General features: G+C 41.6%; 1 protein-coding gene across 20 annotated transcripts; it reads left to right on the top strand.

The window, feature by feature from the left end:
- Nucleotides 1–119: 119 nt before the first annotated feature.
- LOC117457616 (abl interactor 2-like) lies at nucleotides 120–20,301 on the top strand. 20 transcript variants are annotated; one of them, XM_071205091.1, is made up of 12 exons: nucleotides 121–291; nucleotides 5,653–5,820; nucleotides 6,124–6,300; nucleotides 7,235–7,252; nucleotides 7,864–7,967; nucleotides 9,851–9,997; nucleotides 11,659–11,783; nucleotides 12,188–12,388; nucleotides 12,897–13,091; nucleotides 14,628–14,711; nucleotides 15,519–15,728; nucleotides 18,355–20,301. In XM_071205091.1, exons 1-12 carry the CDS (start codon nucleotides 175–177, stop codon nucleotides 18,528–18,530), a joined length of 1,722 nt encoding a protein of 573 aa, XP_071061192.1. In that variant the 5' UTR covers nucleotides 121–174; the 3' UTR covers nucleotides 18,531–20,301. The 20 variants fall into 20 exon arrangements, with proteins under 20 accessions (XP_071061198.1, XP_071061192.1, XP_071061195.1 ...); XM_071205094.1 differs by having other exon boundaries at nucleotides 122–291; nucleotides 12,897–13,058; XM_071205093.1 differs by having other exon boundaries at nucleotides 122–291; nucleotides 12,897–13,058; nucleotides 14,625–14,711.
- Nucleotides 20,302–20,881: the final 580 nt, after the last annotated feature.

Genomic DNA, 20,881 nt, shown 5'->3' with positions numbered 1-20,881 from the left:
GGCACTGGAGTCTGTTTTAATGCATTTTATATGTAGACATAAATAATTAATGACATAACATATTTCGGGACCCCCTGCTCTCCACCGGCTGCGGGAAAAGCCCTGCAGAGCGTCCGCGGGAGGCGCCAGAGAGCCGTCCACATACACACACACTGCTCCTATAAAGATGTGAAAATGGCGGAGCTACAAATGCTTCTGGAAGAGGAGATTCCAGCCGGACGAAGCGCACTACTAGACAGTTTCACCAATTTGGAAAGAGTCGCGGAGTACTGCGAAAGCAACTATGTCCAGGTAAGCTTTGGAAGAAACGTGGTGTTAAATTATTTTGTTTAACGTCCATCACCATGGGGCGAACTGATGCTAGGCTAACTGTTGCTAACGCTGCCGATGTGATGTTAGCTCCATAGCCTCGGCTAAAGCTAAAGCAACCCTTATGTCATTTTAACACGTTATTTGTATTCCCCGTGCTAGGTCCATGTCAATGAGCTTTATCATTACTTATAGGGTCATATTTCCTTCGATATGTCAGTGTGTATGGCTTGAACATCCATCGTGTGCTATCCCGTTAGCCATAGCTTGCTAGCAGCTGCTCGGCACCACCCAATGGTCTAAATAACGAAACAGGCACCGTGAAAATCAATGTATCTGGTCAATTACTGCCACCACAGCTGTCTTCTGTTCACAGATATCATAGGAGATTTAGGACGTGATATAAATCCAGATTAATGTGAATGAGCTGTGGTTTGACAGAAGATTAACCGCCGTGACAATATTACCAACAACCACAGATTTATGATGTTGGGCTGTGAGTTGCTATTACAGATACATAATGTATGGCTTTCAACCTCTGGAAATTATACTCAAAGCCTACATTGCTATTATGTCTCATTTTCACTTTGTGTAATGTTGCATTTTGACGTGTGTGTGTGATCAGTTCCATTCACAGCTTTTGGATGTGTAGTATCCTGCAGGTTGGTGCAGTTTGTCACCTGAGCTTTGACTCATCCCACACTTAACAGGCGTGTGATCACAGAGACAGGGAGTGATATTTGGGACCACAGTGTGAGCAGGGAGAGGTGTGATACTGAAATGTGACATCCTTTATGAACAGGGCTGATCAGGTCTGACAGGTTGCCCTGTGAAGGCCCTCGGATGCTGGCAGGCTGCCCTGGATATATCTCGGATGGGAATTACCACTTGTAGATGCACAGATGTATTTGTCCGAGGGATAATTTGTGTAATAATTCACTTCTTGGGCCTATCGTGTTTGTAGAGCCAGGTGTCTTGCAGTCAGAATCAGAAAGTATGGTAGGAATGTTCCTTATGGTGCATTAATAAACAGTCAAAGAAGATAAATTGTATGAACCACCCAAACAAATGAACAATTATAAGAAACTATTCCAATTTTAAATATAGAGCAATATGTACATGAAATATAGATATACCAGACAGTATAATATGACACAATACTTGTAAAAACAGTATACATGTGCAGTATTGGTATACAAAGTGGAAAGCTTTGCAGTTATTAAGAGGAAGCTTTGTGTACACAATTCATAAGGTTGTGCAGGACTGACGGTATTAAAATGAACATGATATTGTTCAGAGGTCAAGTTTGAAAGGATACTTGTTGAATTTGTGTTGGTTTTCTTACCTTTTCATAGTAAAAGCTGCTGTGGCCAGGATAGTGTAGAGCTTTGAGTATTAATTAGTCTGATGTTTGGGTTATTCCTCAAAGATGTGATGCTGGATTTGTACCAACCGAGTGATGAGTATGGTGTCGTTTCATTTAGATTTGGGTCGTATATGGGAACAGTAATGTTGTGAGGATGCAAAATAAATCTGTGGCTGGATTTCCTCCCAAAGTCATCACAAAATTACATTTTCAGAAAGTAAACCCCCCTCGGAGCATTCGTATACAATGCATTCAATACGTGTTTATTGTCAGGCTCACGGAATAACAGAATAAAAAAAACAGACAAGCAGTGAGTCAAAACAAACACAGATCACATTAAAATGATCTAGGGAAATGTCTGTGGCTTAGTTCTCAGTCACTTTTGATACTGGCATTAATATTTAATTGTTTGACCAGCAACATTTACATTTATTTTGGTTTGTAAATAATTACACTTACATTTAGGGAAAATATAGTACAAAACCATCGAAATGAATACGACTTCCTACAGACTAGTGAGACGCTCCCCTTTAATTGAAATGCATATATTACTCCTTAATCATGGATTTTGACCCCTTTTTTAAAACATATGTTTAGCTAGATATTAGGGGTGTAACGGTTCACAAACATTTCGGTTCGGTACGTACCTCGGTTTTTAGGTCACGGTTCGGTTCGGTACGTTTTCGGTACAGCAGAAAAAATTATCACAAAACATAACATATTTTTTTTAAATTATTATTAAACTGTGAATAATGTATTCACTCAAATAAATACAAAATATATAAAATAAACATTAAGGTGCAGAATTTCGATGAACTGAAATAATCTGTATTTGAACTTTACTGTACTAGTACTCACAAAACATAAACTATTAGTTTTGGGTTTTTAATTATTAAACTATGAATATTCACTCAAATAAATATAAAATATAATAAAATGAACATTAAGGTGCAACTTGTCGATGAACTGAAATAATCTGTATTTGAACTGTACTGTACTAGTACCTAAGCAGCCAGTTTGACATTATGACTTGCTTGTCATTGTATTTTCATGTTGTTTGAAAGAAAGATGAACTTGTCCACATTGCTTGCCGAAAGGGCAGATCTGCTGGCACTAGCAATGTCTCCTGCTGTGGAGAACACCCTCTCGCTAGGGACCGAGGTAGTAGCAGATACAGCCAGGTAGAGCTTTGCTAACATGGCAACATAAGGATATTTGCCGTTTGTAATAGCTTTGGCTCGGTCTGAAGTTTTTGCGAGTGGTGGAGGCTTAAAACAGCTTTGATTCGTTCCACCGGTCTTTGTCCGTCATCCTTGTACGTAACTGCGAAACCAAAATGTTCCCAAACCGGAGACTTGAATGATGCTGGAGGATTTTCGAGCTCAACTTTATCTGCGTTCGCCATTTCGATAGTTCCTCAAATTACTGACTACATTTGAACGCATCCCTCTGACCAGCTCGTCCAATGCTCGCTCTATGACGCGTTGATCACAATGGGTGCAAATTACTCTGAATGCTGCGACGCAGCACCTGAGATTACTTCCAAGAAGTTGTTCACGTTCTAAATTTTTTACGTTTAACGTTGTATGCGTTCGGTACACTTCGGTACACACGTGTACCGAACCGAAGGGCCCGTACCGAATAATTTCGGTACGTGTACCGTTACACCCCTACTAGATATCTAAAGGCATTAATTTGTTAATAATTCATCTGTCCTTATTTTAATATACTGAACCTTTTTAATTAAAAAAATAAATCTCAATTTAAGGAGAATGCCCTGACATGATCAATGGACCCTATTAAGAGCGTCTGTTATCAGCCAGATGTGACCAAGTGATATCAAATACCCTGATGGTTTTTCCTCAGTTGCAAATTACTCAGGATTTCAGTTGTATGTGTCACAGCAAGTGACAGTGTCAGCACAGTTTAAATCATTGAAAAAGACTTCCCTTTTTATAGGATCGTTAATTCGGATCGGCCTTAATTGGATGTACGAGGAAAAGACAAGAAAAATGTCTCCGAAAATGCAAAGTACATTACGGCTGAAGCTGTGGGAGGGGTTAATTTTCCTTTATCTTCCACCACTAGCCTCAGGCATTTACACGTGTACTGTGGCTAGTAGCTGGTGCATGCATCCATCCTCTTTCCAGGACTTGTATCAGCAGTCTATTAGCGTGTGTGCTGGCTAGTATGACAGAAACGATAGCCATGCGCCTCACTTTTGCCACATAACCCGTTTCTCTTCATACTGCGCTGCACCCTGCACATTCCTTCAGATGCTGTGTGTTTGCATACTGATGATTTGTTGGATTCCATTGCAAATGTATATTGCAACACGACGCACATCAAAAAGAGAAGAGACTGCTCGTCTTTGATTTATTGTGCTGCCTCTTTATTCGGTTTCATAACTATTTCATATCCCTTCACCGGATTGCATCTACTGTGATTGACAGACGTGAGCAGGTTCTTCACATTCATGACAGACATCTCTCGTAGTAAAGTTGTAATTATATATTGAAAATAATACAATAAATATATATATCCTTTATTTAACCAGGTAAAGAACTCATTGATATTAAAAGAGTGACCTGGCCAAGAAGGGCAGCATGAACAAAATTACAACAGATAAAACACAGACGAGACAGGCAGACGAATACAGCTGTAAAACACAGATAAAATGGCACATTAGCCAGTCAATATGCGAAATAAAAGAAACCATTAAAACCTGGCAAAATATAAAACCACTTCAATTTTTGGATATACGAGCGAGCACTCGCATCGACCAATGGTGTCGTGTTCTCTGTCCTTTTTAAGATGGACCTGAATTCCCCAAAGGTGATCAATGTGAGAGTTTCAGCTCCTTCTGTACATTATTCCAAGCAGTGGGGGCAGCATATTTATTATTACCCAGTTCTGTTCTTACTTTAGGAACCAGCATCATGCCATTGCCATATAGACTTTCTCTTTTACACATAAATGTGCAAATGTAAGAGGGAACCAGCCCAAGCAGACAAAGATGGCCAATTAGCAGCAGCATATAAAGTGCAATGGTGTACCCGATATCCAGTGATAAAACGTACAGTATCCAAACTCTTTAGGCACAGGTCAGAGGCATTCATATGAAGCAGATCACCATAATCCAATCAATATCCAATCACAGAGGCTGCTGTGACCTGGCCTATTGAGTTGTAACCAATCGGATGCTGTTCTATGCACACAGAGGAGGTGCACGCTGGTTTAAAAATAGTTAATGAACTACTGATTTTCATCGTCGATTAACTGTAGATAATTTTTTGGATTAACCGTCAGAAAGAAAGTGAGCAATACCCCTCCCAACTTTTCTTTTGATGTGGCTTTTTCCCAGTTATTCAAAGATACTGACTTGAGGTATAATGTAAGAAATCATCTTATTTCTCTAGATGTCGTTGATAAACATTTTTAATTCGAGAAAGGTTAGTATTTGATTCAATTTTCTAAATAATTATATCAATAAATAAAATATGGCTTTATCCTTTTGGCTATAAAATGTATATTAAGATCACAACAACAAATGAATGCTGCATTTCAGAGGCGTGAACAATCTATTTTTGCAATGCTTAGAATATAGAATAGATACACATTTACGTAAATACACATAGGAAGTACTTGTATTTTGTATTCTCAACCGTTGTTGCGACACAGCCACATTATCGCTTCGCTCGGCACTTTGATGCTCCTGTTGATGTGCCCACGCTGCCTCAGAAGTCTCTCCACTCTGACGGCAGCTCCTTTCCTCGCTCATTATGTCATCTGTGCCCAAGTTTAATTTGAAGTTGTGTTTGATGCACATATTGAATGATGTCAGGATGAGTTTTCGGTCAAAGGTTGCTAGTGCAAACGCTTGTTTTAAGAAATGTCCTTGCACAAGACAATCAGAATCACCATACAGGCTTTCTTTACACATTAATAATAATAAATGTTGCATGCCTCTCCTTCAGTCTCCAGACAAGGAGAGGGCGCTGGAGGAGACCAAGAACTACACCACCCAGTCCCTGGCCAGCGTGGCCTACCTGATCAACACGCTGGCCAACAATGTGCTGCAGATGCTGGACATCCAGGCCTCGCAGCTCCGACGCATGGAGTCCTCCATCAACCACATCTCACAGGTAAATAATAACATAGCCGAAATAACTTATGAAATGTCCAGGCATATTTTTATATACGTTTCTACATTTAAAATATTTTAGATAACAATGATTTTCTGTGTTTATTTCCAGAAAGCATTGTATTTTCTTTTTAAATCATGACACAATTTAGTTTCCCAATTTATTTACTTAAAAAGGATACGACGCATTTAAAATCTATCCAATAAAAAACATCACAATGAGCAGAAATACTAATGAAGCCACTGGCGGACATTTTGTACATTTGAAAAGATTAAAGAGTGTCTCGTGTCCTTTTCCACTCAGACGGTGGACATCCACAAAGAGAAGGTGGCCCGGCGGGAGATCGGCATCCTCACCACCAACAAGAACACGTCCCGCACCCACAAGATCATCGCCCCCGCCAACCCCGAGAGGCCCGTACGCTACATACGCAAGCCCATCGACTACAGCTTCCTGGACGACATGGGCCATGGAGTCAAGGTGCTTATTCCACTCCATTTCCACCCAATCTGATCAAAGAGACTGCATTGTGTGAAGGAATTGCTGCTGCTAATGAAAGGTCCTAATTAAGCTCGGTAATGGTATTTAAAGTCAAATAAATGACTGGTCAATCTGGGAAACCAAATTAATTGGAAACGCACCAACTACAAGGCAGTTTCTAAAGTGTATTCGATTGTTTTCACTCTTTGATAAAAGGGTTGTAAGTCGCCCTAGATAGTGGTTTACTATCTTGGGTTTAGACATGATTATAGGGTAGAAAATATATAAAAAAACGAAATATTATGCTACACTAATCTTTGCTTTTTATTACTATGACGGTCTATCCCCCCAGTCCTCTAATTTTTTTCCGATTTAGCATTCTAATACATTTTATTTGTCAGTTCAAGACTGATGAAAGGTTAACAAATGTCTGGAAGAGTTGTGGATTCAGAAATTGGGCTGTGTTTGTGTTAAATGTGGTTTATTTACTGCTGAAATCTAACAGAGGACTTTTAGGGGTCGACAAACACTATTAATGCCAAGTAATGTTGGAAACAAATCAATGATTAAGCTTCCAACAGGGGTGGAAACGCACGTCACAGAGGACATGAATTCAGCTCAATCAAATGTTGTTGTAAATCTGTCACCTGCAGCTGCTGCTAACATGTTTCTGTGCAATCGTCTTTTTATCTAGTAATACTGTCTGACTTTGGAAAGCTACTGACTCTCTGAACAAAGACAAGCTTGTTTTCCAGAAAGTGAACTCCTCACAGAAGAAGAAATTCCTCAGATTTCCACACTGAGCCATTGTTGCCTGGCTTTATGTGCCACACGCATGAATACTTGTTTTCCTCTCCTGCTGCCCTCACTAATCCTCTGATTTCTTCTTCTCTCTCTCTCTGCTTGCCTAATTGTTCTTTTTAATCAACCGTAGTGGTTGCAAAGGTTTAAGGTAAGACTTTCAAAGTAAAAACCTCAAACACAAGAGGTTTTGACTTTCACTTTTTATTGAGTTGCTGTGAGTTTTTCCTTTTTTTTATATTTCAAAGATTGTGTTTGCTATAAAAGGATTAGTTTAAAATTTTGGGAAATATGCTTAGTTGCTTTCTTGTTGAGATGAACGGATTGACACCACTCTTATTTCTTATTGTGGAGACATTTAGCTTAGCATTAAGACTGGAAACAGCTAGTTCTTTCAGAAGGTAGCACCTTTTTAAAGCATGCTAATTAAGAAGTGATACATTATTTATTTTTTATCTGTAAGACTATTTATTAATGTGCGAAATCAACAAGTTCAATTTAACACGTTCTTTTTATTCATCAAAAAAGATAATGGTGTTGATTGGTGAGTTTTAAAGGTGCTAGTTGGAGGATCTTTTAACATTTTATGCTAATCTAATTTACGAGCGTGGTTTCGAACTTCTCATCTACATGAAAGTAAATAAATATAATTCTCAAAATGTCAATCAATACCTTTTCAAGATGTAGTGATGGTTTTTTATTTGTGTGTTTGTAACTGTGTCCTGTCCCTGGGTTTAACCTCCCTCTGTTCTCCTCCTATAGGCCAGCGCTCAGAACATGAAGGCAGGAGGCACGGTCCTCCCTCGCACAAACCCCCCCACACAGAAGCCCCCCAGCCCGCCCATGTCGGGGAAAGGGACCCTCGGGTATGTACCGCTGACGTTCAGATGGGCGTACGCAGAGTCCGTAGCTTCCAGAGGTTACCCCCCCCCTCAGAGGGCCTGGTTGCCCCCAGTTTCATCATTAAACCACTATTACCTTCTTGTTTAATTAGTGTCCTCTGGGTGGTTTACAATCCACTGGTAGATCTCAGCGCAGTGCTTTTCTCTTCTAATTTGCTCTCCCGTTCTCGCCACATAAAGGATGGATCTTCACATCAAACGACATCCTTACATTTGATTTTTTTAAGGGTTTCTTGCACCCAAAAATACTCCCTAGCCTCCATAGATCGGACTTATATACTTTTACTTTTGGAGCATATAGAACCAGCAGATGGCTGGAAAGGGAACGTGCGTTTGCTCAACATCAAAAACATTTGAATATGATTAGAGACAAAAGCTTAAGATTTCACGACAAAGGAAAGAGTTGAGGAGAATTTCTAGTTGTTGTTGTTTGAATCCTCTAAATGTTGGTGCTGATTCCTCTTTTGGCACAATAAAAGAAAACATATTCACCTTAATTTTAGGAATATAAAGACCCCGCCGTTCAGAGACAATGCAGCTACTGTATGCTTACAGTTTAGCTTCAGTTGTTTCTTCAGGCTAAAAGGGATTTTGAAGCACTATAAGCAAAAGCTATATTAAACCATTTCTCATTAATATGTTATTAAATGTGTGCTGATTCAAATATAGCGTAGTTAAGGGCTCCATGACGGCATCGAAGAGACTAAAAAGTAGCATTTCTAAGCGCTACAGTTTCGTATCATTTAGTGGGTAATATTGTTCTTGCACCTTGTGTTAAAGCTCCTGGTCCAGATTTGTTCTCTGTGTCTGACTGTTGAAGGTGTCTCTTATCCCTCAGGGCAACATACATGTTGTGTTGGCGTCACCCTCAGGACCTTCCTGGGTGCTGTTGGTGTTTCTGTGTGTGTTTGTCTTATGGTGTGTGTGTCCGTCCCTTCAAGACCCATGCCGACCCACCACCCCAGCTCCATGATGCACCCTGTGGCTATCAGCAGACATCTTACTTTTACTCAACTTCCTCCTTGTTTTGTTTTTGATTTACTGTGTGTGTGTGACCCAGCCCGCCCACTCCGTGCTGCCCCATATTCCTCATAGCAACGTTTTGCCATAGCAACAGTGCTCAGAGATGGGTCACCGGTCCACATGGCAGTGCATCAGATCAATAACTCAAGGTTGTGTTTTTATTTCACCCTGCGGTGCTGAGGACGTCATCAGTGAGGCGCTGCTGTCGGGTTGGAAACACTTTCTGTGGTTTTATTTAATTTATCTGCAGGTTAATTTATCCCTAAATCCAGTTAAATCCCTAACCTGTGATCTCGCTGAAGTTGGATGGAATAATTATCACACATAGCTACAGCACATCTTAAAAGTAAAAGGTGCGAGTAAGTAGTTGGAATAAGAAAAATATATACATGTAAAATAGAATAAGATAAAGTAAAATGCAATACTGTACGGTAGAATAAATACTGTAATTATAAAGTATTTATTCCTTGTACACCTTTTAATCTCTGCACATCTTATTTTGTAATTTAACAGTCAAAATTCAAAGTAACCAAATGTTTTGTTTGCACTTTTTGAAATGCAGTACCCGGTACAACCGTATACTTTAATAATAAATGATTTTATTTCTATGAACGGTTTTAATCTGACAGGAGCGCCAGTGTCCCCCCCCATGCTCCACCTCTGGATTCACCCCCACCGCGCCAATGTTCACCTGTCATATCCCGTTTTTTAAGTTTGCACTTATATTATTTTTTTTCTTGCTCTCCTCCCTCCTCCCCCCTACCTACACTTCTCTGTGGATGCCCCCCTCTCCCTCGCCTCCTGTCCTCCTGACCCTCTCGCAGGCGCCACTCCCCCTATAGGACGCTCGAGCCGGTGCGTCCGCCCGTTGTCCCTAACGACTACGTCTCAAGCCCGACGCGCAACATGGCGCCCCCCCTGCAGAGCCCTGCACGCACTGCATCTGTTAATCAGAGGAACCGCACGTACAGGTACCCCCCACCTCCCACTTCCCAGCATGCCTCTCTACTCTTCTTAAACACGCCCACTTTTCCTTTTTCTTCTCCTCGAGCCTCCCCCTTCTTGTAATCTGAACTGGAAATCACTCCTCCCTTCTTTCTTTTAAAACGTTTGACCAACCTTTTTCTACAAGAGTTACTACTACAAGGGATTGCCCATATAGTGCTACAGGAATGAGTCCTTCAATGTGGAAATGAGTTAGCATTTTACCATTTTTTGTTCTACGACATAACATATGTCAAACTTTGATACCAAGCGCCTAAATAAGAATTCTAAGTGTCATCGCGCCAAGCGTTAGCCGCATTTAGCTTAGCCACAGTGACTTTGAAGTCATGTGACCCTGATGTAGCTCATATATAGCCTCATGCTAGCTTTCTACTTCTGGCAATTATGTTTAAACTCATAGTGCTGTTTATATATCCTGCTGAACAAAACATGTAAGTATCATAAACATGTTTATTTTATGCAATATTCCAAAATCCAATGTAAAATCCCATTGGCTTTTTTCGAAGGACCCCTTGCGATGCGATCTTCTGTCGGCCTATAAAACACGCCATCACCGCACCACTCTCTTGCCGCTCAGAGAATGAGGAAGATATTCAGAGCTGTATTCAGCATGGCTCGACGCAGGTTCCTATGGTAATAGTCATTAAATAAGCAGTCAATGTCAGCGCCTCTCCCAGGACAACACTCTTTGAACCCAAGAGCTAATCGCAGAAGTGAAATCATGAGTTTGGAGGTAAAAACAACATGTACGTAATTTGCGCCCCTTCTGTGCTGTAGCTACAATTCCCCAGTTTCCTCTGTATCTGCCCTGCTCCATCCACTGCTCCTTTTGTCCATCTCACAAAGAGTCATTCCTGTGTGTCTCCTCGCTTCCTGCTCTCTCAGCGTGTCATCTCTTCTGTCTCTGTCTCGTGGTGCCCTCTGCGTCACCTGTGTCATGTGTCCTTGGCCAGGCTGCTTTTTTTTAAATCACTGTGACATCAAAGGCATTACAGCTTGTACTAACCGTACTAACACATCCATGCTCTTGAGTGTGCCACGTTAATAATGTGCGTTATTGGGAAGGTGATGAACACTGTTCCTGAGCTCTGTTGTTCCAGCCTTGTGTTGGTACAAGGAAAAAAAGAAGATTTGAAGAAGATTATTGAGAGAACAAAACTTAATTTGGTTAATAATGCAGACAGCTAACCTTAAACGCTAATAAAGCATAACTTTCTGTAGAGTATTAGTCTCCTTTTTTCATTTATTAAATCCTTAAAAATTATAGTAGCATCGCAATAAATGCACAGATTAACTCAAGGACATTTTGAGTGGTTTTAAGTTTTGAAAGCAGCTCATGAGATTAAAATTGCAGAATCTATTTAGTTCATAAGATGCTATGGAAACCCAAACAGGAAGTGCCTGTGTTAAGTTGCTCTGATTCATAGCTCCTGAAACCATTGAGACATTGAGGCAGACGTGAAGATTTAATTTAGTTTGTAGGTAAAGACCTCTATTTTTAAACAACTAGATATTACATTTTCCACTCTTAAGTTTTATAAAAGAATAGGGTAGCACGACCTGCTCTCGGAGCGTCTCCCAGCAGAGTGAGTGACGGTGTTTCAGAGTGTGTTGTGCCCCCCCACAGCAGTGGGAGCAGTGGAGGCAGCCATCCCAGCAGCAGCCGCAGCAGCAGCCGGGAGAACAGTGGCAGCGGCAGCGTGGTCCTACCCATCGCCGTGCCAACCCCCGCCCCACCCAACGCATTCCCAGGTAACACACACTTCCTGTTCTCTTCCCCCAGCGACAACATCTGTGTGTGTGAAACACATCTACTTTTCTAAAAGGATCCAGGATAGAGTGGTGCAGGAATGAGTCCGTACACCTGGAAATGACTCGGCTCTTGAGGTTTCACTAGTCTCCAAGTCGATGTAATACAGTGTAAATAACTCAGATCTGGTTTTCGGAAATATTCAATTTTCTTTAAAGAAAATATCCATTTATTTTTGTCTAGCCTAAAAAAAAAACTTCATCTCTGCATCACTCTACTCCTACACGCTCTAGAAATGACTATGATAACTTGAGGATGTGTAGTACTCCTTTCCTCCCTTCTCACTCTGATCTGCTGTTGACCCCCCCCACCTCTCTTCTCTCCTTCCTTCAACCTCTCACTTCAGCCCCCATCCAATCTAACCCGGTCAAACCTCCCCCCAACACTGCCACCACCCCCGGAGCCCCCACTTCCGCCCTAGACGGCCCCCCACAAGCCCCTAACCCACCTGTAGACACCCCGCCTGTCCCCCCGCCCCCTCCCCAGCTCCCTCTCTCTGTGGGGCCCCCCAACACGGGCCCTAATACTTTCGGCAACCCTGCAGCAGGTGAGTGTGACCTCAGGTGGGAGAAGCACTCCTCACCTGCCTCCCCCCCTGGCATGTCTCCCTCCACCATTTCAAAATAAAATCAGGCTTTGATCTCTTTGTAGAGCACTTCACTTATATCTACCAAACTGTCTATAAATCAGTGGCAGAGTCTTCCTCCCTCATCCGCTGCATGCTGTCCCTCTGATCTATGGCGCTGCGTTTTAATTTTCAATGTTGTTGTTGTTTATGTGTGGCTGGATATTGTTGTGATCCATCATTGTGCAGTGCTGCTGTACAGGGAAGCAAATCATGAAGAAAGTGTTCATTTAATGCATTTAGTTCTCATTCATTCCCACTCTGATTTGGATAATAATATTATTGTACTATTTTATGTTTATTTTCCCGTCATTTCTTAATTTTGTAATATTTATAATTTTTTTTTTTTTACAAATGGTCTACTCTGTATCACATCCCTGATCTCTCCCTCTCCTCCTCTCTGCTGCCCCCCGGTGGTCCCCCCTCTCAGGTGCTCCTCAGTTCTACAGCATGAACCGCCCAGCACAGCCCCCCATGCCGAACTCTCAGGTGGGGGGCTCTCTGCCGTTCCGCCGCCCCTCCTCCGTCACCGGGCAGCCCAACATGTCCCAGAGCCAGCTCAACGGGGGGCCGCACTTCGCCCAGACCCCAGGTACCGCTGACATGTGTGAGCAAGAAGAGACGGGTATATATCCATAAAGCTTCTGGTAGCAAAGTTATGAAACCATTAACTTTTATTCATTTTAATTTGCCCTTTCCCTGAAGTTCCCATGTAACTACATGGGAACTTCAGGGAAAGGGCAAATTAAAAAGAATGAATGACACATCAGCAATAAAGGTAAAAAAATATAAGGGAGTGGACGAAATCAAACACAAATAACTAAATACTCAATTTCTTTAGCTATGATTCACTTTATTGAACGGTGTATCAAATTGAACAATCCTCCCAGATATTATAGCATATTTGAACCCGTCTATCTTCCATAAAGCTATGAAAAATGTATTCTAACTATCAAACAGAACACAGTCACGTGACAAACCGTTCTTGACATTTTGAAATTGGGATGAATACACAAAGTAGCTGAATTTCACACTAAGATATATCAACTACAGTACGTACTGCACAGCGTGTGATCATCCCTAAATGACATGATTTTCCAAAATGTAACAAACTAATAATGAGCATTTTCCAGCTTCCAGTTGATTTCAGGGGAAGTTGATCCCCAGACTTCTGGTGCTTTGTCTTTTCAATTAATCTCTTCACGGCCTCTCTATCATTACGACTCTTTCTTAATCTCTACCTGTTGTCCTCCATTTGTCTGTTTCTTTAATACTCCTACAGGTGGGAAGAAAAAGACACGATGATGAATCTCTCAACTAAAGACTAGGGATGCATATCGTTGACTTTTTTACGATACCGATACCACTGAACGATACCGATACTCAACCGATACATATCGTGATACTTTGAAAATGTATCATCCCACAATTACTCCCATGAAGCGCTTTACGATATAGTTAACATGTCAAATGAATATTAAATTCAATTGTGGGACTTCTTGGACCTTTTTAGTACTGAACAAACAATGAAAGATACATAACAAATATGAAGAAAACCGATTATGGAATATCTTTTATAACACATCAGGTGTGTCGCGTGAATAGCACATCTTGTCAATGCAAACAGACCGTTATAGCACCGTTATAATTAATGTTAAACCTGAGATTCCACTAGAGAACAAATACATAATAGAATAATGGTCATGAGATCTCGGCATTGCACAAACAAACAAATCTCATCTTTAAAATCAACATTTGCCTTCACTGGTGAGAGAAAACAAATCCCATCATAGTTCATTTGTGGGACTTTTACCTTTCTAGTAGCCTATTGAACAAACAATGAAAAATACATAAAATATGAAGAAAAACGATTATGCAATCTAATTTATAACACCCGCCATCACGGGCCACGGACTCGCTTTTAAAATAAAATTATTAATTTTTTTTGGAAAGTATCGAAACCGATCTGATTACGGTACGATATACCGTAGCCACCAGTAACCGGTAATACCGGATACCGGTATGCATCCCTACTAAAGACCATGCTCAATGTTGATTGACTCTGTTCCTGTCACTCTCCTCTTGGTATTTCTAACCTCTTTGCTTCTGTCTGCCGTTCTTCTTCCTCTCTCTCTGTACTGACACTGTCCGGTGATAGCAGGCCCGCTCGCACCCCCTCCCCCTTCCATGCAGATCACCCCCCAGCTGCCTCTGATGGGCTTTGTGGCCCGAGTACAGGAGACCAGTAAGTGGCTCTGAGCCCCTCAAACTCCCCCTCCTGCATGACCAACTTATTTTAAATCTTCTCCTAAACAGTCAGTGGGTTGTCCTTTTTTGGGGGTGGATATCTCCTTTATGAATGTAAACGAGTGATAGACCTCCAGCATCATCCGCTGCCACAACATGTAGGTGTCCATGTTTCTCCTAGAATATTGGTGCCAGATTAATCATTCACTTATTTTATGACATATTAATAACCCTTAAAAAGTCTGAGTCAGATTCCTTCAACACATTTTGTTCGTTTTTTTAGATTATTGAATCCACTTTCTTTTACTCCGCTACCAAGTATTTGTACAGTTCTCATATTTGCATTTATTGCCACAACAAATCATGGCCACCTCCTGTTTAAGATACTATTTGTTTTATTTTTACTTGCTAAATTAGATTTAAAAAAAACTTGGTATCACAAAAATATATTGTTTTTAAGGATGTTTTTGTTAAATAGATTTATACAAAACATAGGGGGAGACGACTTATTTGATCTTTGGTAGTTCAATGTTGGTGGTTAACCACAGATATGAAGCGTTGCATGAGTAATAAGGCATGGTCGAAATCCAGTGCATGTATTCTGTGCGTCTTGTCTCTGATTTCTCTTGGGATCCCTTTGCATTTCCTTCAAGTGCACGTTGGTTCAGTGTGTGCATGTTTAGTCTCCTGACAGTCTGAGTAAAAGCATCCAGCATGAACTGTGCATGGTAGATCGCTGTCCCATCCTCCGTGTGCTCTCTTCACCTCTAACTGTCTCTTTTTTTATTTTCTTACTACTTTCTAGTCTCAGACGCGCCGCCTCCACCTCCCCCCGCCGAGGATCTGGTGTTCGAGGAACCCACCCCCCCTCCTCCACCGCCGGAAGAGTACGAAGACGACGAGGAGGAGGAGGAGGAGGAGGAGGAGGAGGATGAAGAGTCAGCGGTGGTGGAGTACAGCGACCCGTACGCTGAGGAGGACCCCCCATGGGCCCCCCGCACCTACGACGAGAAAGGTCTGAACACACCACCCAATTCCAAGAGAAACATCCACCCTCAAACACACGTTAAGGCTGCTCAGATCCCCAAATCATTTTATACAAATTGGACCTGACATACCAGGTATATAGATATACTTTTAGAGTTATAAACAGTGTTTCGCTACACAGTTAGTTTGCCTAAGTAGTTGGTGGTCCCACAGTGCAGTACAGATGGTCAAGTCAAAGTCAACTTTATTGTCAATCTTTCAGTTTGTGTACAGACAGAGATCGAAATACAGTTTGCCACAATCCCGACTACAAAAACAAATATATATAAAAATATGGATGCAAATATGTATATATGTGTGTATATATGTGTATATATACGCGTTAACGCAAAAAAAAATTAACGCCACTAATTATTTTAACGCGATTAACGCATGTGTATTTTTTTTCCTCGGCCGCCCCGTAGTTTCAGAGCGCATCGAGTTTAAAATACCATCTACAAGCTGATGCTGACAGCCCCGCTCCTGCCGCCCGCTTGTGGCAGACCACACTTCCACGCTCACCGGCAGGCACCGACTGGCCATCGGGAGGACCGGGAGGGTGTGTGTTTGTGTGGCGCGAGTGAGCAAGAGAGAGACCGTACGTGCATTGTTGTTGTTAGCATCGGGTGCTAGCTAGATGCGCTAACGGATATAAGGAGCTGTTTAAATGAAAACAGAAGAGCGCTCTATCCACACAACTGCGCCGAGCACTTGACTTTATGCAGGAAGTCAGACAGTGGGACATTGTAGGAGAAGTCAGCACACTCATGATTGCAGCAACATGATCGCAGCATCCAGGCAGCTCCCGTTCGAGCATATGCCTTGAGTTGCACATAGATCCAACACACACACACGCGCACACGCACACACCATTTGTATTGTATGAGAGAGGTTCCAGGTTGAATTGAGGCGAATATTTGTAATGTTCAGAGGTTGTTGTGTTTAATATTCATGAGAATATTTGTCATTGTTCAAATGATAATAAACATTAGCATAAAGCATATTTGTCCACTCATATGTTGATAAGAGTATTAAAAACTTGAAAAATATTCCTCTAAGGTACATTTAGAACAGATAAAAAATGTGCGATTAATTTGCTATTAACTATGGACAATCATGCGATTAATCGCGATTAAATATTTTAATCGACTGACAGCCCTAGTTAAAATTTAACGCATTTAACGCATGTGCAGAATGGCCCGCCCCATACGTGCCACCAGTGGCAGCGCCAGGGTATGGCTGGGGTAGGCTACACCCATACCAAGAAATGGCTTAGCCCCACCATGAAAAATGATGTTAAAGTAAGCAAAATAAAGTCTGCCAACTCGCGCGGAGTAAATTGCACAGACAGCAGTTAGTAAGATTGATTTCAGTAGCCACGGTTTTGAAAACTTTTGTCACGTAGTGATCATCCTCTCAATAGAACATCTTTGATAACGGCGTGGTGTTGTTGCAGGAAGTCCCGACGGAGAATACTTTTGCTGTAGTACAGGGCAGAGCCATATAATAGTAATAATATGGCTCTGGTACAGGGGTGCACATAACTGGTACACAGATTATGTGCGTAATCTGAAATGCGTACCGTCACTTGTGTCACAAAGCGCATTTGCGTACCGACGTACTTGTGAAGCTTTTCCAGAAGGCGGTTAGATCACCGGACAACAGACTCTGTGCACACGAAGTGCACCGACTCTGTGCACACGGAGTGCACCGACAGGGAGCTGTTAACGTCGGTCTGTACAACGGACTTGTGCCAAAACTACGCCAACCGGCTGCGGAGGGAGACTCCCTCCTTCACTGGAGAACTGCGATAAAACAGCTGATCACAACGTTCACACTCTGTGGTCACGAAGTACTCCACTAGCCGCCGCCGCCCCCCCCCCTCTGTCGACTTTCCTGAAGTACTCCCCCGTTGATAGAAATCAACACGTAATGAATTAAGACCCCACGGTTTGATGATTGATAGGTGTGTGGGTTGTCTTTCATTTTGGCACGCAGAAAAATGTTATAATAAACATAGATACTGTATGTTAAATGGATATATCCGCCCGCTTTCATTTATCTTTCCATTCCCAACAATATACATAAATAAATGGCATATTTTGGACATGGTTCGAATGGTGATTAATCATGATTAATTAATTTTTAAGCTGTGATTAATCTGATTAAAAATGTTAATCGTTTGACAGCCCTAATATATATATATATATATATATACATACACACACACACACACACACACACACACACACACACACACACACACACACACACACACACACACACACACACACACACACACACACACACACACACACACACACACACACACACACACACACACACACACACTAAGACCTAAATAAAAGCACAACAATAATGCATTAGTGCAAGACTGTCCTTGGCAGTGTAACAAAGTGTCTGGTGTAGGCTAACGTATTAAATACTGGTAATCATGTCATAAAATGAAATATGAACACCGCCATGGCAAAACATGAGGAAGCGGCTTTATAAAAGTGAAGATTTTTAAGTTGGAAAGTAGAGAAACAATCATTTGTCTCACATTACACCTAAATCATGATGTTTTAATATTATTTTATTATTTCCGCCTGCAGTGGTGGCCATCTACGACTACGCCCGGGACAAAGAGGACGAGCTGTCGTTCCAGGAGGGCTCCATCATCTACGTGATCAAGAAGAACGATGACGGCTGGTACGAGGGCGTGATGAACGGCACCACGGGCCTCTTCCCCGGAAACTACGTGGAGTCCATCATGCACTACGCCGACTGAACAATCCCCCCTGTCGAGGCGGGAGGAGCAGGTGGATGAGAAGAGGGAGGGGAGACGTGGGTTAAAGGTCAAAGACTTTGAACAGACAGAGCATGATGACCTCGGAACGAGAAGAGGAAACGAAGAAGGGCGAACTGACAGTCCTTCTCATAGGCGCCATTGTAAAACAACCACTACTCTAGATATTCCCTTTCTTTTGTTTGACTAAATAAGCCGTATTGTATTCCGAGAGTTTTGCGTTACATTACGAGGCCACTCACTACATTGATTTTGCTTCGTTTTACCATTTTGCCCTTATATTTATTTGGTTTTTGTAGTGGGTAGAGAGGGACTAAAGGCTGGAGGAGAATGCCTTCATGTGTAGATTTAGTTCTCCTTAACACTCCAGAGACATCTTTAGGAACTATACTCTATATGTAGGTATAATGCAACAACGATATCGGTGGGGGGGGGGGTGTAGAACTGTAGATTCCGTACTTGACTAAATGTTGAGGTACCTCTTGCGGAGAGCGTGCCAAAGCTGACATCTACTAGGAAAAAGCACATCACATGTCTTAAGATTTAAAGTGGGGAAAAAAAGATGTCTGAGAGGAAGCCCCAAGAGTGCTTTAAACCCTTTTTTTTTTTTTTAAAAACCCTAATTAGAAAATGTGATATTCTGCGTCGAATGACAGCGTGGTTTCGTTTCAGCGACGGGCGATGTGTATTTGAGAGGAAGCCATTTTGTTTTTTTGCCGTATTTAACCGGGGTCCAGACTTTGCTTGCAGAGCGGCAGACTGCATGTTTCCACGAGGAGAAAAAAAATAATCTTTTATTTTCTGCTCGGATTAATGTCTTAATATTTTTAGATATGGTGTGGTTTGGTTTTTTGATATTTCACCCACGATGCATTTGGGGTCATTTCCAAGATGCTTGTGCCATATTGAAGTGCGTGTTGCTGTCCATCACTTCATTCGCAATAAATTGGCTGGAGTGGGGTGGTACTACAAATCTTATTTTCTCTTCCCCCGAGTTGTTTTAAATCAAAAAGCACATACATTTGTAGTGAAAAGGTATAGAAGAAATAATATATATGTGAGATGTATTACGTCCTCAAAAACAGGACTTATTGAATATGAAAAGATGCCAGCTGTTGTGTTGAAATGGTTTTAAGCCCCCCTTAACGCCGTCAGTTTAGGCGTCCGCCGTAAAGTTGGGTGTTTGCGAGGGCTCAGTGCTTGTACTTATGTCAGAATCTTTATTTTCTATTAAAAAAAAAACAACAAATAATAACAAGTGGGTCTGTATGTGAGTCTTGCATGCCATTGTATCTGTACTGGTGTCCCAAAAACCTACGTGGCGAGATCACCCGTTGTTTAAAAAGACAAGCATCTCTGACCCGGAAAAACCAGCCTCATCCAAAGAGACTGTGGGAGGGAGGGACGAGACTTCCCCCCCCCCCCCCCCCCCTCCCCCCTGACGGCGGTGAAAAATCCTGTTTTTAAAGCTGCTAGTGAATCCTGTGGACAGATCTAATGTAACACTCCGGATTGACTTTCATAACACTCCCAGGCTGACACTAAAAAAAAAAAAGACATTGAAATCAAAAAATAACAAGGTGCGGTGGGTCTGCAGGATTCACAGCCCCCCCTGGAGTCACAGGCGTCCCCCCCGGGATGTCCGGTTTAACAGTCCATAATGCCATTGTGTTGCACAGTTAAAAAGTTGAATTGCAGAAGTATCATATTTGTAAAATCATGAGAACAAAGACAATAAAGTTATTAAGATTTATTGTTGTAGTAATGCTTGGTTTCTTGTTTTTATTTATCAGGTCTGGCTTTTTGGCAACATTACTCCACGTGAAGTGTGTTGTTTTCATCATGTGATTCATTCTTCTTCCACCATCCATAAGCCGAAAAGTTCCAGTATGAACAGAATTCCCAAAATTCCTGTGTCACATTGATATGGTTTTGAGCATATTGGAGCCACTGTTCCTTTAATGTTGAACTTCCAACAGTCTCTCTAGGAACATTCAGTGCTATATTTGTTTCCTTTTCCTTGTTTGGCAATGCTCTTATTTTTTTTGAACAATTATTTTTGCCATATTTCTAACATGCAATCAAAAGTCACTTTCAACAAACCCCCAGTCGGAAAATCTGAATTAGAATGCCTTTATTCGCCCCACAGAGGGGACATTTGCATTTCTTACAGCAAGAAAAGAGCCAAAGACAGCGCCGAGTTTTACAAAATAAATGCAGTGCCGTCTTTAAAAAAAGTAGAATTACTTTAATGGAGCTCTCATTCCAGCCCCAGAAAAGTGCAGCAAAGTAAGAGATGATCTTTCTGCAGCTCCTTTTTATTTGTATGACTT

This window comes from Pseudochaenichthys georgianus, chromosome 2 (genome assembly GCF_902827115.2).
Source record: "Pseudochaenichthys georgianus chromosome 2, fPseGeo1.2, whole genome shotgun sequence".
Taxonomy (NCBI): Eukaryota; Metazoa; Chordata; class Actinopteri; order Perciformes; family Channichthyidae; genus Pseudochaenichthys; species Pseudochaenichthys georgianus.
This window is presented reverse-complemented; position numbering and strand designations above follow the sequence as displayed.